Source organism: Saccopteryx bilineata, chromosome 1 (assembly GCF_036850765.1).
Source record: "Saccopteryx bilineata isolate mSacBil1 chromosome 1, mSacBil1_pri_phased_curated, whole genome shotgun sequence".
Lineage (NCBI taxonomy): Eukaryota > Metazoa > Chordata > Mammalia > Chiroptera > Emballonuridae > Saccopteryx > Saccopteryx bilineata.
In genome coordinates this window covers 98810446-98826426 of record NC_089490.1, presented here as the reverse complement: position 1 = coordinate 98826426, position 15981 = coordinate 98810446, and the positions used below count along the sequence as shown (strand labels likewise).

The window sequence follows — 15981 nt, the reverse complement described above, 5'->3', positions numbered from 1 at the left end:
ATGAATTGTCACCTGGGAGTGAGTCCCTTACTTGTCTATAACCCCTTATAAAAATGGTTCCATTGTTGTGCTATAACATCTCTAGTGGACAAACTACTGATAGTCCTACAATTTTTAAAAATGATTATTTCAACTTATTTAAATGCCATTAGGTCATCAAAGCCTAACTCCCAATCATTCAATTATTGACAAGATGTACTGAGATGGACAGTCTAGCCCCCTCTTTGTAAAAATATTAGGGAAATTAGAGATGCTGTTATCTCTATGGGGGTAATCATACTGGAATATATAAAGGCATCAAAATAACATGCTGTATACCTTAAACTTACACAATGTGATATGCTAATTATATCTCAATTAAAAAGAAATTTTAAATAAAGAAGAAAAGAAAACCTTCCAAACCACTGGCTGAGAGACAGTCTCAGACTGGGCAGAAACATCTGAGTACAAGCAGGATTAAACAAGTGGGCCATTGCAAAATATACAAAATCCTTTCTTCATTATCAAAGTCAGCCATTATTGTGTAGGTAACAAAGGGAAATATGAAAGGTAGAGACTTGACCTTGCTAGGTGAACAAAATGAATACACATCTGTAACTGGGAAATTTAGGAGCAATAACAGATATCTGCCCAATCTGAAAACCATATCAGTTTGGGTCCAATCTTACCTCTGTTCTCAGCTTGTTAAGAAATAAAAGAGTATATTACATGGAGGATTTTTAAAAACAAAGATTTTTCTCTATCAAATAGACTGAAATGACTAAAAAATTATCCACACTACATTCAATGTTTATAAACTATTGTTATCCTTACCTGAATATTTTCTCTATTATTAAGAGGTTTTCCTGAGTCAAATGATTGAAATATCTGTCAATATACAAAATATTAACATTAGAAAGAAGAATATTGAGTGTTCTTTTCAGTAAAACCATTAATTTATTGTAAACTCATTTTAAATATATTATAATTTTTTATTGTAAAAGTACTACATGCTCTCTACTCAGAAAAGGCAAAAATCAGAAAAAAAGGTAAAAATCAGAGACACATCAACTTTTTAGGTTGTCAATGTTAATATTTTGGTATCTTTTCTTTTTGCTGTGTTTTAAAATTTTATATATGGCTCTGTGTTCCCTTTCACTAAACAATATATCATAATTATTGTCCCACATTATTAAATTATTTGTAAATGTCAGTCTAATGGTTAGGCAGTGTGCTCTATTATGAATGTAGCATAATAACTTAACCTCTTTCCTACTGTTAGACATCTAAAGGGACCATATCCTACCCTCACCCCACCATACAGCTCAATTTGAATAAAATTGGGAACCATTTTGTCTTTATTTCCAATTACCATTTTTGGATAGATCCCTGGAAGGGTCATGAGGTAAGAATATATTGAGAAAACTGAAAGGAACTGGTTTAATTTATACTTTTACCCATGCTATACAAAAATGCTATTATTACTGCACTTTTAACAGTATTATTAGCACTTCAAAATATCTTTGGCCAGACTGACCAGTGGTAGCATAGTAGAGAGAGCATCAACTTAGGATGCTGAGGTCGCAGGTTCAAGCCCCAAGGTCACTGGGTTGAGCACAGGCTCAAATGGCTTGAACACAGGCTTGCCAGCTTGAGCATGTGGTCGTCGGCCACAGACATGACCCCATGGTCACTGGCTTGAGCCCATAAGTGGTTGGTTTGAAGCTCAAGGTCGCTGGCTTGAGCAAGGGGACACTGGCTTGGCTGGAGCACCCCCACCCCTCCACCCTCGCCATTAAGGCATTTATGAGAAGCGATCAATGAACAACTAAATAGCTGCAACTATGAGTTGATACTTATCTCTCTCCCTTCCAGTCTCTGTCTCTCTCTCGCTAAAAAAAATTTTTTAAAATATTAGCCAGTTTCAGGTAAAATTGTATAATTATATTACTCTTCAGAATGACTCTTTTGGTGGTTCTTTTCCTTTTAAGGGCATTACCTATTAATATGTTTGGCTCTAAAGATAATGTTGCATTAGGAAATATTCAGTGTATTTGCCACAGAAGATTGTTGTACCATCATGTAAGACGCATTTCTCTAGGCACAGAAGGCCCTTTACAAAAAGTGCCCATTGTAGATGTCAATACTGATTCAGCTCTGTTCATATCCCCTTGGTGATCTGGAAGTCACCAGCAGCTTTTGTGTGGACAGGCAGCTCACATATGGAAGGCATCCTATCTCACCTGTGCCTCTTTGCTTGAGGGCATTCTGGGGCCACAAGAGCATTTAGAAGAGGCCAGAAGTTCAGGGAGCATCCAGTACCAAGGGATAGAAATTGATCTAGTCAGTCTCTCTGAAGGTCCCAACTGCCCTCAGCAGTGACCTCATTAATGCTCCATGGAATGGTTTACCTCCCTTCCCTATCCAACTTTCCCACTTGCCCACCATTCTTCCTGGACCCATCTCCCAAATATACTCTTTGCTTCCAAATCTTTGTCTCAGGGTCTGCTTTTACAGGACCCCTAGACTAAGACATCACATATCGCTCTTTCTGAAAATGTTGGTAGTTTTTAAATTTTTTTTCTCTCTCTCTCTCTCTTTTTTTTTTTTTTTTTTTTTTTTTTTTTTGAAGCTACTCTTTATCTCCGATAATACATTGAAAAGTGAGTACTGAATCCAGCGGGAGACTTTTGGTGTTATAATTTGAAGCGCATTGATGGGACTTTAGATTTGGTAATGAGAGCAGAATCTCAATATGAGTATAATGTTAAAAGATAGAATTTTTAAAAAGCCTGTGAAAAGTCCGATAATAATCTGTAAGTCCTTTTCAGACACAGTGGGTCTTTGAATAATGTCATTTTATTATAATATTGATGAGGAAAAAAAAATTGTTTCCCAGCAGGGGCCTCTGTCTGTGTTGAGTGTGCATATTCTTCCCCATTTGTGCAGGTTTTCTCTGGGGACTCTCGGTTACTCCCGCATCCCCAAGATGTGCACATTGGGTTAACGGACACGTCTAAATTATCCCAGTCTGGATAAGTGTGGGTGTGGCTGCACTCTGCAGTGGAGGAGCAGGTTACTACCTGCACCCTGAGCTGCCAGATAGGCTCCGGCTACCCATGACCCTGAACTGGAATAAGCAGTTAGGAAAATCATTATCTGACTTGTTTTTATTACTCTTTCTTACATGTATGCATAATTTATATTTATTTTGATGATTAATATTAGAAGTGTTTTGGAGTCTTTACTTAAAGTTTGGTGACCAGAAATATGCCCCAGGAACTAAAAGTTCCTTATATCAAATATTCTTACAATAAAATTAGTTTCATGATACATCGTTACACTTAAAGTTGCAATTGCCAAGAACCTATCAATGACTTTAAGTGAGGACTTCCTATACTTCTTTTACAACTGGAATCTAATTCATTAATTCTTTCTTTAAATAGCTAGCCTACAGCTTAATAACATTGACAACTATTTTAATTATAAACGCTGAACACACTTTCTCTATTAATTACACTTTTTAAACTCCCAGTTGAAGTTGTAAAGCTGCAAATTAACGTTGAGAATACAAAATTTAAAGTCACAACCCATTGGGAGACAGTGCACCCACACTTTTGCCTGATGACAACCAGTTGATTAAAAATGAAGTTGGGAATTTACTTGTCAAAATTGGCTTCAGATTATCTGTTTGTTTTTGATGAAAGCAAAATTCTCTCCAATGAAAATTCTCTCCTTTTTCTATTCTACCCAACTGGCTTCTTCCTCCTTCTCCTATTCCTTGGTTCAAAATATGGATGACCCCAAGGTCTGATTCCTACTTTTTTCATCTGCCTCAGTCCCCAGCTGATTCTATCCAGTCCCATGATTATAAATCTCTGTGCTAATGTTCCCAAATTAACCTGAAATCCCAACTTCTCTCCTAGATCATATGTGTTCTGCACCTACTGACACTACATCTGTACCTGTATGTCTAGTAAGGATCTCATACTTGACATGTTTCACCCCTGCCAGAACAGTATTCCTCATCTCAGTTCATGAAAACTTTTTTCCACCAGTTGCTTACGTTGAACACTCTATGATCATGCTTGACTCCTTTCTCTTATACCCAACATCCAAACCATCATTCGCAAATGCTGTCAGCTCTACCATCGCAATACCCAGAATCGTACCACTTTTCACTCCTTCCAACACCATTACCCCAACCACTGTCACATCTCACTCAGATTACTTGCAAAGGCCTTCTAACTGGTCTCCCTGTTAGACCCATGCTCACCCATAGTCTAGTGCCCAAACAGCAAGCAAAGTGGTCTTTTGAAATTCAGCTCCTATTCTGTCATTCCTTCATTCAAAGTTCTGTAAGGTTTCCAGCTCATTTAGAATAAACACCAGTCCTGACCAAGCTCTGAGAGGTCCTATAAGACCTATCTCCTGAATCTCAGCCTCTTCTCCTCCTGTTCCTCTCTATTCCAGCCTCACCTGCCTCCTTGGTTTTCCTCAACCGTGTCTTGCAGGCCTCAGGGCCTTTGCCTCCTCCTTTTTAGAAGGTTGTTATATATTTCACCCTTGAAACTCCCTTATTAGACAGATTTCCCAAGCCACCCTCAATAAAACAGCCACATGCTGCTCTGGACACTCTATCCTTCTAACTCAGCTTGACTGTCCTCACAGCACATCTCCACTTGACATACATTTATGTGCTTAATATGTTCACTGTTTGCCTTCTTCAGTGTACCGTCCAAGACCAAGATGCCTCCAGGAAGACTACAACTCTATTTGTCTATTTACTGCTCTGTCCTCATGCCTAGAATACTGCCTGTATTCAGTAAGCTCTCAATAAATATTTAAATAAATTAAAATGTGATTTTAATAACAAAATATAAACCATTTACAATATGGAAAAGCTGCTGATTGAGAAGCAAACAAGAAAATACTGCTAATTTTACTGAGATAAGAAAAAAATTAATTCATGCTACAGAAAATGAACAAAACCCATCTGATTCCTCAATAGACAGGCATATAAACACACACACACTTATCCTATTGCCCACTGAAAATCCCTCTTAGGATTTTCTGCATATAATCTCACACTAACCCTATTACAATAAATTATAATGCTGTTAAGCCTGATTGAGAAATAAGCAGATGCATTTTAGGGGACTGTGCTGAAGTAATGAATCTATTATATGTAAATATGATGCCAGCTTAAGCAAGTCATTTTCAAGACTTACAGCCTGTTCCCCAGCTTCCTTCAGGTCCTCCAAATGTGGGACCCACCTGCAGGTACCTGTCTCTATCAGTCTCACTCCTCACACTTACAGTCTCCCCCAGGAAACTGACTGCTAACCTCCTTTACTTCCTTTACTGCTGGCCCACGAGGGTCCAGCATCCCCCTAAAGCAAGATCACCCATGATTCTCAAATCACCATGAAAACTAAAGCAGAGGAAAATAATAGTTCACTCTGATTTAAATACAAGCACCAGTACTCATTTTTAAGGATGCCTCAATTATCTGATGACAAGTACAAATAAAGCAAGCCAGGTAAACCAATTTCCCAAAGTCAAAAGAGAGTAGACAAAAGAGAAGAACATCCTGTCCTCAAGGAAATCAGAAGAAATTTGAACAATACCTCTTTAACCTTTTGGTACAAAATTTATCAGTCAAAAACTTCCAAATGAAACATGAGGAAAAACTGTGCTAAGAACATTATTCAGAAACTTTACGTTAGACCTGAAAGTCTAAGAGGGAGTGGCTGGTAGCTGCCCCTACCGAGACTTTCCATGGCAACTATTAAAATAGAGCCAGAGTTTCATTGTAAAATCTCCAGGGCCACCCTCCCGACCCCCATGACACCCTTCTATTCCAAACAAATTAAACCTTGTAAAAGCCTGATGTGAGCTACAGCCAGGCATAACAAAAGAGTTCTGCAGGACGAGACACTCATAAATATACCTTTATGGAAGCATTCCTTGGACTTTAGAAACGTAGCCTTCAAAAGGTAAAGGAATGGCTTTGAATAAAATCGACAGGTTTACCTTCGTTTTCCCAGAAGCTTTAAAACTAGCAGGTATTAAGGAAGGCATATGTTTTCCATTAAAAATCTGAGACATCTCATGAAAGGCTTCAGAAAAGAATCTCAAATCTAGAAGAACTTCAATCTTTAAAAGAAAGGGAAAAAATGAGATTTTTAAATGAAAGGGTTTGTTTACTTATAAAATAAAATCTCTAGAGAAAAATCAACTGAGATCCAAAATTTGTGCTTAATCTTGGTAATGTGCTATAAATTAATGTTTATTCAAACAGGTGGTGGAGATGCATGTGTTTGTGTGTGAGCCAGTTTACATGTACAACAGACCAAGGAGCTAATAAACAACAGCAGGAGAATATTCAAAACAATGGATGTTTATCAGATGTGGCTACTTCATTAGAGGTAAACACATAAAAAATATAATAGGCATGGAAGAGATAAAAAATAATTAAGTGTACCTTTGTGTTTCTATGGTGAACTAGGGTTTAAAAGAAAAAGAAAACAGAAACACGCCTGATGTTCTCTAACACTCTGAGAGTCACACAAACCAGGATATGAACTCCACGACATAGAGACAACTGTTCATCTTCTTATCCATAGTAATGGGCACTGTCCATTTTAAAGGAGTATACTTAACAACATTAATTCATTGGTAACTATACATTGTGCATCGCTTATTTTGACTATAATCCAGCAGAACTTTCTATCAGGACGTTATAAAAAGGAAAAAGTTTTATCAAATTCACTCATTTGTGCAACGTGCTTATTGAGCACCTCTTACCAAGACCTTCTGGAGTCTTCATTCCATCAGACGTACATTTAGCTAAATTTAATGGATACAGAAAGATATACACAGTATGAGAAGGGATAGAGGGTGCTGACAAAAACGCTATTTTCAAAACTGTGGTCAGGAAGGAGTTGTGTGAGAAAAAGATCTTTAAGAGAAGATTTGGGACTGATGTGAGGGACAGAGACACATGAAAATCAGATCGGGGACTTCGGTACAAAAGGTCATATGAGGATGACGTCAGAGTAATGGCGGGGTAGGAAGCGATACCGATAAATCTCCCCCAAAACTCAACAAGATCTTCAACCAGAAACAGAAAAACCTATACTTGGAGCTTCCAGATGCTTCGCAATACACCCAAAGGTATGCCACAAGTAAAAGCTCCAAGAAGAACACAATAAAACCAAATTTAAACTGTGACAACAACAAAAAGAAAGAGGGGGAGAAGATGGAGATTAACAGTAGCAAAGGATGATGGAGTGCAAAAGTACTCACAAAATAGTTCACTACAATGAACAGGGTAGGGACCCTTTTCATTACTCAAAGGTAACCACCATTGAAAAAACCACCACAGACGCACATGAGATAAAAAAGATAGCAACAGAGGAAAGATGTATGGAATACAACCAAATAAAAACAAAAGATAGAAAAACGAAAAAGAAGGATCAAACAAGACACAAAACTAACAGAGAGCAAGATATAAAATGGCAATAGGGAACTCACAAGTATCAATAATTACACTAAATGTAAACGGATTAAACTTACCAATAAAAAGGCACAGAGTAGCAGAATGGATTAAAAAAGAAAATCCAACTGTATGCTGCCTACAGGAAACTCATCTAAGTAACAAGGATAAAAACAAATTCAAAGTGAAAGGCTGGAAAACAATACTCCAAGCAAATAACATCAAAAAAAAAGCAGGTGTAGCAATACTCATATCGGATAATGCTGACTACAAGACAGGAAAAGTACTCAGAGACAAAAATGGCCATTTCATAATGGCTAAGGGGACACTGAATCAAGAAGACATAACAATTCTTAATATATATGCACCAAACCAAGGAGCACCAAAATATATAAGACAGCTACTTATTGATCTTAAAACAAAAACTGACAAAAATACAATCATACTTGGAGACCTCAATACACCGCTGACGGCTCTAGATCGGTCATCCAAACAGAGAATCAACAAAGACATAGTGGCCTTAAACAAAACACTAGAGCACCTGGATATGATAGACATCTACAGGACATTTCATCCCAAAGTGACTGAGTATACATTTTTCTCCAGTGTACATGGATCATTCTCAAGAATTGACCATATGTTGGGCCACAAAAACAACGTCAGCAAATTCAGAAAAATTGAAGTTGTACCAAGCATATTTTCTGATCATAAAGCCTTGAAACTAGAACTCAACTGCAAAAAAGAGGAAAAAAATCCCACAAAAATGTGGAAACTAAACAACATACTTTTAAAAAATGAATGGGTCAAAGAAGAAATAAGTGCAGAGATCAAAAGATATATACAGACTAATGAAAATGACAATACGACATATCAGAATCTATGGGATGCAGCAAAAGCAGTGATAAGAGGGAAGTTCATATCGCTTCAGGCATATATGAACAAACAAGAGAGAGCCCAAGTGAACCACTTAACTTCCCACCTTAAGGAACTAGAAAAAGAAGAACAAAGACAACCCAAAACCAGCCGAAGAAAGGAGATAATAAAAATCAGAGCAGAAATAAATGAATTAGAGAACAGAAAAACTATAGAAAAAATTAATAGAACAAGGAGCTGGTTCTTTGAAAAGATCAACAAAATTGACAAACCCTTGGCAAGACTTACCAAGGAAAAAAGAGAAAGAACTCATATAAACAAAATCCAAAATGAAAGAGGAGAAATCACCACGGACACTGTAGATATACAAAGAATTATTGTAGAATACTATGAAAAACTTTATGCCACTAAATTCAACAACCTAGAAGAAATGGATAAATTCCTAGAAAAATACAACCTTCCTAGACTGAGTCAAGAAGAAGCAGAAAGCCTAAACAGACCTATCAGTAGAGAAGAAATAGAAAAAACCATTAAAAACCTCCCCAAAAATAAAAGTCCAGGCCCTGATGGCTATACCAGCGAATTTTATCAAACATTCAAAGAAGACTTGGTTCCTATTCTACTCAAAGTCTTCCAAAAAATTGAAGAAGAAGCAATACTTCCAAACACATTTTATGAGGCCAACATAACCCTCATACCAAAACCAGGCAAGGATGGCACAAAAAAAGAAAACTACAGACCAATATCTCTAATGAATACAGATGCTAAAATACTAAACAAAATACAGCAAATCGAATACAACAACATATTAAAAAAATAATACATCATGATCAAGTGGGATTCATCCCAGAATCTCAAGGATGGTTCAACATACGTAAAACGGTTAATGTAATACACCATATCAACAAAACAAAGAACAAAAACCATATGATCTTATCAATAGACGCAGAAAAGGCTTTCGATAAAATACAACACAATTTTATGTTTAAGACTCTCAACAAAATGGGTATAGAAGGAAAATATCTCAACATGATAAAGGCCATATATGATAAACCATCAGCTAACATCATATTAAATGGCACTAAACTGAAGGCTTTCCCCCTTAAATCAGGAACAAGACAGGGTTGTCCACTGTCTCCACTCTTATTTAATGTGGTACTAGAGGTTCTAGCCAGAGCAATCAGACAAGACAAAGAAATAAAAGGCATCCATATCGGAAAAGAAGAAGTAAAGGTATCACTTTTTGCAGATGATATGATCCTATACATCGAAAACCCCAAAGAATCCACAAAAAGACTACTAGAAACAATAAGCCAATACAGTAAGGTCGCAGGATACAAAATTAACATACAGAAGTCAATAGCCTTTCTATATGCCAACAATGAAACAACTGAGAAGGAACTCAAAAGAATAATCCCCTTCACGATTGCAACAAAAAAAATAAAATACTTAGGAATAAACATAACAAAGAATGTAAAGGACTTATATACTGAAAACTATAAACCATTGTTAAGGGAAATCGAAAAAGATATAATGAGATGGAAGAATATACCTTGTTTTTGGCTAGGAAGAATAAATATAATCAAGATGGCTATATTACCCAAAGCAATATACAAATTTAATGCAATTCCCATCAAACTTCCAATGACGTTTTTTAAAGAAATAGAGCAAAAAATCATCAGATTTATATGGAACTATAAAAAACCCCGAATAGCCAAAGCAATCCTAAAGAAAAAGAATGAAGCTGGGGGCATAACAATACCTGACTTCAAACTCTATTATAGGGCCACGACAATCAAAACAGCATGGTATTGGCAGAAAAATAGACACTCAGACCAATGGAACAGAATAGAAAGTCCAGAAATAAAACCACATATATATAGTCAAATAATTTTTGATAAAGGGGCCAACAACACACAATGGAGAAAAGAAAGCCTCTTCAATAAATGGTGCTGGGAAAACTGGAAAGCCACATGCAAAAGAATGAAACTGGACTACAGTCTCTCTCCCTGTACAAAAATTAACTCAAAATGGATCAAAGATCTAAACATAAGACCTGAAACAATTAAGTACATAGAAGAAGACATAGGTACTCAACTCATGGACCTGGGTTTTAAAGAGCATTTTATGAACTTGACTCCAATGGCAAGAGAAGTGAAGGCAAAAATTAATGAATGGGACTACATCAGACTAAGAAGTTTTTGCTCAGCAAGGGAAACTGATAACAAAATAAACAGAAAGCCAACTAAATGGGAAATGATATTTTCAAACAACAGCTCAGATAAGGGCCTAATATCCAAAATATACAAAGAACTCATAAAACTCAACAACAAACAAACAAACAATCCAATAAAAAAATGGGAAGAGGATATGAATAGACACTTCTCCCAGGAAGAAATACAAATGGCCAACAGATATATGAAAAGATGCTCATCTTCTTTAGCTATTAGAGAAATGCAAATCAAAACGGCAATGAGATACCACCTCACACCTGTTCGATTAGCTGTTATTAGCAAGTCAGGTAATAGCAAATGTTGGAGAGGCTGTGGAGAAAAAGGAACCCTCATACACTATTGGTGGGAATGTAAAGTAGTACAACCATTATGGAAGAAAGTATGGTGGTTCCTCAAAAAACTGAAAATAGAACTACCTTATGACCCAGCAATCCCTCTACTGGGTATATATCCCCAAAACTCAGAAACATTGATACGTAAAGACACATGCAGCCCCATGTTTATTGCAGCATTGTTCACAGTGGCCAGGACATGGAAACAACCAAAAAGCCCATCAATAGATGACTGGATAAAGAAGATGTGGCACATATACACTATGGAATACTACTCAGCCATAAGAAATGATGACATCGGAACATTTACAGCAAAATGGTGGGATCTTGATAACATGATACGAAGCGAAATAAGTAAATCAGAAAAAAACAGGAACTGTATTATTCCATACGTAGGTGGGACATAATACTGAAACTAAGAGACATTGACAAGAGTGTGGTGGTTACGGGGGGGAGGGGGGAATGGGAGAGGGATAGGGGGTGGGGAGGGGCACAAAGAAAACAAGATAGAAGGTGACAGAGGACAATCTGACTTTGGGTGGTGGGTATGCAACATAATTGAACGACAAGATAACCTGGACTTGTTATCTTTGAATATATGTATCCTGATTTATTGATGTCACCCCATTAAAAAAATAAAATTATAAAAAAATAATAATAATAATAATAATAATAAAAAAAAAAAAAAAAAAAAAAAAAGGTCATATGGTGGCAGGAGAAGTCTAGGGGTCTTGATGCACTCAACGAACAGCCTGTGTGGCAGGAGCTTAGGGAGAGAGGGGAAGAGCCCCACACCAAAGTGGGGACTTGGGATTTACTTTCTGGGGATCAGGAGTTATGGGAGAGTTTGAGCAGGGCAGGGCCCTACCCTGACTTATGTTTTGAAAACATCTAGTGACTTTCAAAAACCACAGAGAGGTAAATTGGGAAAGCAAGAGATGAAATACAAAATTGGATAAAGATTATATAAATATATATAATAGAAAAAGAAAATTCCATTTATCTTTAAGATGTATAACCATCATACTCTTTTCCTTTCAGCACAGTCTTAGGATCCTCAAGAGTGTATAAATTTTTAAGAAATAAGAAGGCAAGTTAGGGAAAATAAGATGTGAAAACAACATGAAATAAAACATAAAAGGTTGGGAAAATATTTTTAGTAGAGAAAACTTCTTGTCTGTTGAATTGCATACTTTTGTTCTTGCCCAAAACACCTTAGGCTTTATCTCCCCAGCACATTATAATGTTAAAGTAGGCATTAGGGGGTCACATGAGCTCTTCCATACTTCTAGATGAACGTTGTTCTCACTGCCCCTTGGAGGAAACACTTCCTCCTATCTGCGTGAGGTTCGCCTGCTCTGGCCTTGACTGTCACATTGCTGTGCATGGACGACCTGCGACAGTTAAGGCTACTTCTGGTTTCCGTTTCTCATACCAATCTGACCACTGAAAAAAACGATAGTGATAGTATTGGACATGTAGTTTCAGAAATGATCAACAGCATGAACACAAACAAGGCAGATGGAGAAAAAAAAACAAAACAAAGACCGTACCCATAAATCAACCTTTCACTCACACAAATACAAAGCTAACGATACCTTTTCCAGGAATGTTGGATGGGCTGAGAGTAAAAAACCTTTCAAGATGTTGGCAGTTGTTGCAATGAGATACCACCTCACACCTGTTAGATTAGCTATTATTAACAAGACAGGTAATAGCAAATGTTGGAGAGGCTGTGGAGAAAAAGGAACCCTCATCCACTGTTGGTGGGAATGTAAAGTAGTACAACCATTATGGAAGAAAGTATGGTGGTTCCTCAAAAAACTGAAAATAGAACTACCTTATGACCCAGTAATCCCTCTACTGGGTATATACCCCTAAAACTCAGAAACATTGATACGCAAAGACACATGCAGCCCCATGTTCATTGCAGCATTGTCACAGTGGCCAGGACATGGAAACAACCAAAAAGCCCATCAATAGATGACTGGATAAAGAAGATGTGGCACATATACACTATGGAATACTACTCAGCCATAAGAAATGATGACATCGGATCATTTACAGCAAAATGGTGGGATCTTGATAACATTATACGAAGTGAGATAAGTAAATCAGAAAAAAAGAGGAACTGCATTATTCCATATGTAGGTGGGACATAAAAGTGAGATTAAGAGACATTGATAAGAGTGTGGTGGTTACGGGGGGAGGGGGGAGAGGGAGAGGGAAAAGGGGGAGGGGGAGGGGCACAAAGAAAACAAGATAGAAGGTGACAGAGGACAATCTGACTTTGGGTGATAGGTATGCAACATAAATGAACGACAAGACAACCTGGACATGTTTTGTCTTGGAATATATGTATCCTGATTTATTGATGTCACCCCATTAAAAAAATAAAATTATAATAAAAAAAAAAAGATGTTGGCAGTTGTAAAGTGAAGCCAGACCAGGTGATGGTAAATAGGTCTTAAAGCGTCCCCTGAAAGACCCTAGTGCACTGTGGAAACTTAACAGCCTGATCTATTGCTGTTTAATTTGTCAACAAGCAGCAGCTTACTACTGCCTGACAACAACTTTTCTCTCTTCCCGCTCACTGACCCCAATTTGCTCCAGAAAGGTCAGGCAAACTTGGCTCACACAGGCTGTCATTCTTTTCCTCTGTATGATGCACTGGTTGCCCTTTTTCACGGCTTTAGTTAAAACCCTGGGTGGGTTTTTCAGCCCAACTATGGCAATAAGGTCCCACTTTCATCTCACTCTGCTCCTGACACTGTTCTCAACTTCATCTGGTCATGTCGTTTTCCCGATCAAAATTCTATAATTAACTCCCCCTCCCAACCCAAGGCTACAGAATGGAGTCCACAGTTCTTTGCAGGCTTTTAAGCTCCTCTAGTACAAAAAAACCCAGTTAACAATACAATAAAAAAGTGAATGAAAAACTTTGTCTTTCAGTGTCTCTCTGCATCTCCTTCTGACATGTTACTCCTGGTCACTGCAACCCTTCCACGCCTGCCTCTCATCACAGACCACAATAAAACTGTTAGCCACACTCCCTTCATTTCCCCTTCTGCACTGTCCCAGTTTGGACCTCAGAGACTGGGCCCCAGGTCGTCTCCATATCCAGGACCTCTGGTACTCTCATGTTACCTTCTCCAACCTCCCTGCTCAAAACCTCAAATCCAGTCTAACTGAACCTCCCTTACCCCCTAAAAAACAAGACTCTCTCCCCTCTCCATCTTCCACACTATTGTCTGCCAAGAGTGTTCCCTTCTTCCTCTCCCCTGTTCAGTTAGGTCCACTCTTTTCAAGCCTAACTCTTATCTACTTTGTAAGAGACAGAGACTCGAAACCATTTTCCCCTCTTTCAAGCTCCTGGAGACAGTGCTCATCATACTCATTTAGAAATGATCAAGTGGAAGGAGCACACGTTACTGTTCTGTGTATGCGTCCTGTCTTTCTTCTTTATTTTCATGTCCTTATAACCAAAAACCATGGGGTTACACTTCTTTCACTAGAGTTACTAACATGGTGCTTTTATACAAGAGACATTCAACAAATGTTGTTTCAGAGGTAAAGCAATAAATATTTGCCAACTATCTTCTAGGCGAGTTCCCACTGAACACTTAGGAGAGTGTGAAGAGTGAACATTTGATAAATGCCTATGAATTTTCAATTTGATTCAATAATTAATTAATGAATATCAGGTATACAAACTTATTACTCAAGACCTTATACAGGACTAAAAGATGGATAAACACAGGCCCTAGCATTCAAGAATTTTGCAATCTTGAAGAGAGCGCTGTTTTTTAGAAAAGAGAGAGACAAGTTATACGCTTTTTTCTTTCAAGCGTTATTGAAATTCAAAAGCAGGAGAACTTTTAAGAGTTTGGTTACTCAGAAATGGTAATTCAAAAATTACCATGGTTGATAACAAACTACTTCTTCCCACGTTAAATATTTATATATATTATCTTAGTAGCACCAGAATTCCTCTAAGAGGAGGTTAGAAATACAATGTGATTAATTCTTAGGGTCTGAAAACATAGGTCTAGAGACAGGTTCTAGATAGAGAACAGTTTAAAGGAAAGTCTAATTTTCCCTCATTAGAAAACAGGGACAGTTTGGGAAGAAGGCATCTCCCCAGAAGGAGAAGGAGGGTTGAGGCAGTTGTAAGTGGGAGCCCACGCACTTCCAGTCGCAGGAGTTGACTGTGCACATCTTGCCCCAACTCCACAGTCAGTAATGCCTGATTGATAGGTTGGGGAAGCAGCTACAATGAGAGAATTTACACTATGGAAATTGCAAATGCTGCAAATCAGAGTTCTTTTTTTCAGAATGAGTTGTGGAACCTTTACCAGCACACAGCTGATCAAGCTACAGGCTGCGATGCAAAAGCGTGAGATGGTGGCCAAGAAATATTTTAATCTCAGAGGTGCCAAATATTCTATTTTAAATCATTTGTTTTGCCTCAACTTAAATGTTCCTGTTTTCCCAATTTTCAGTCAAGTCCATTATAGAAATAAAAGCCTTAGGTGAATATGGTGTGTGTGTGTGTGTGTGTGTGTGTGTGTGTGTGTGTGTGTGTGTGATACAGAATAGGGTTGAGTTCCATATTAGAGATGAGGAGATGCAGAACAGGGAGCCAACTTGCTGAATGTTGAAATGACCCACCTATAAAACAAATTCAATAGCCGCCTATGGGAGCCTGCATCCATAGGCGACTGGGAAAAGGGACAGAGAAAATGAGGTGCTTGAGGTTCCCACCCCACATGGGGTTCAAGCCAACTGCACATGAATCTTGAAGGCAGAGAACTTCCCATAGTTGACTATAATTTAGTGTCTTTGCGTTTTGTCACTTCAGTTTTCTGTGCAATTAAGAATTCTTGTATACCATAATATCAAGATCCTTAGAAACAAATACACAGAAACTATAGAAAACGGACTCATTCGTCTCTGATCTTGCAGTAAACTAATTTTTCAGAAGTGGCGATTTCCAGTGGGAGAACCTTGTTACCTCACTTTATACTGAGGAGCAAGCACAAAATGATCTAAACCTTTCTAA

The 15981-nt window shown here is 37.7% G+C and overlaps 1 protein-coding gene across 1 annotated transcript in view; it reads right to left on the bottom strand.

Annotated features, from left to right (window-relative positions):
- Window positions 1-15981, bottom strand: part of CFAP54 (cilia and flagella associated protein 54) — a 317030-nt gene that overhangs the window by 116864 nt on the left and 184185 nt on the right. Inside the window, exons 47-48 of the mRNA XM_066262086.1 lie at window positions 6016-6138; window positions 814-867 (exon numbers count right to left, since the gene is read on the bottom strand). Of these exons, the coding sequence (XP_066118183.1) occupies window positions 814-867; window positions 6016-6138 (177 nt within the window). The remainder of the gene's footprint in view (window positions 1-813; window positions 868-6015; window positions 6139-15981) is intronic.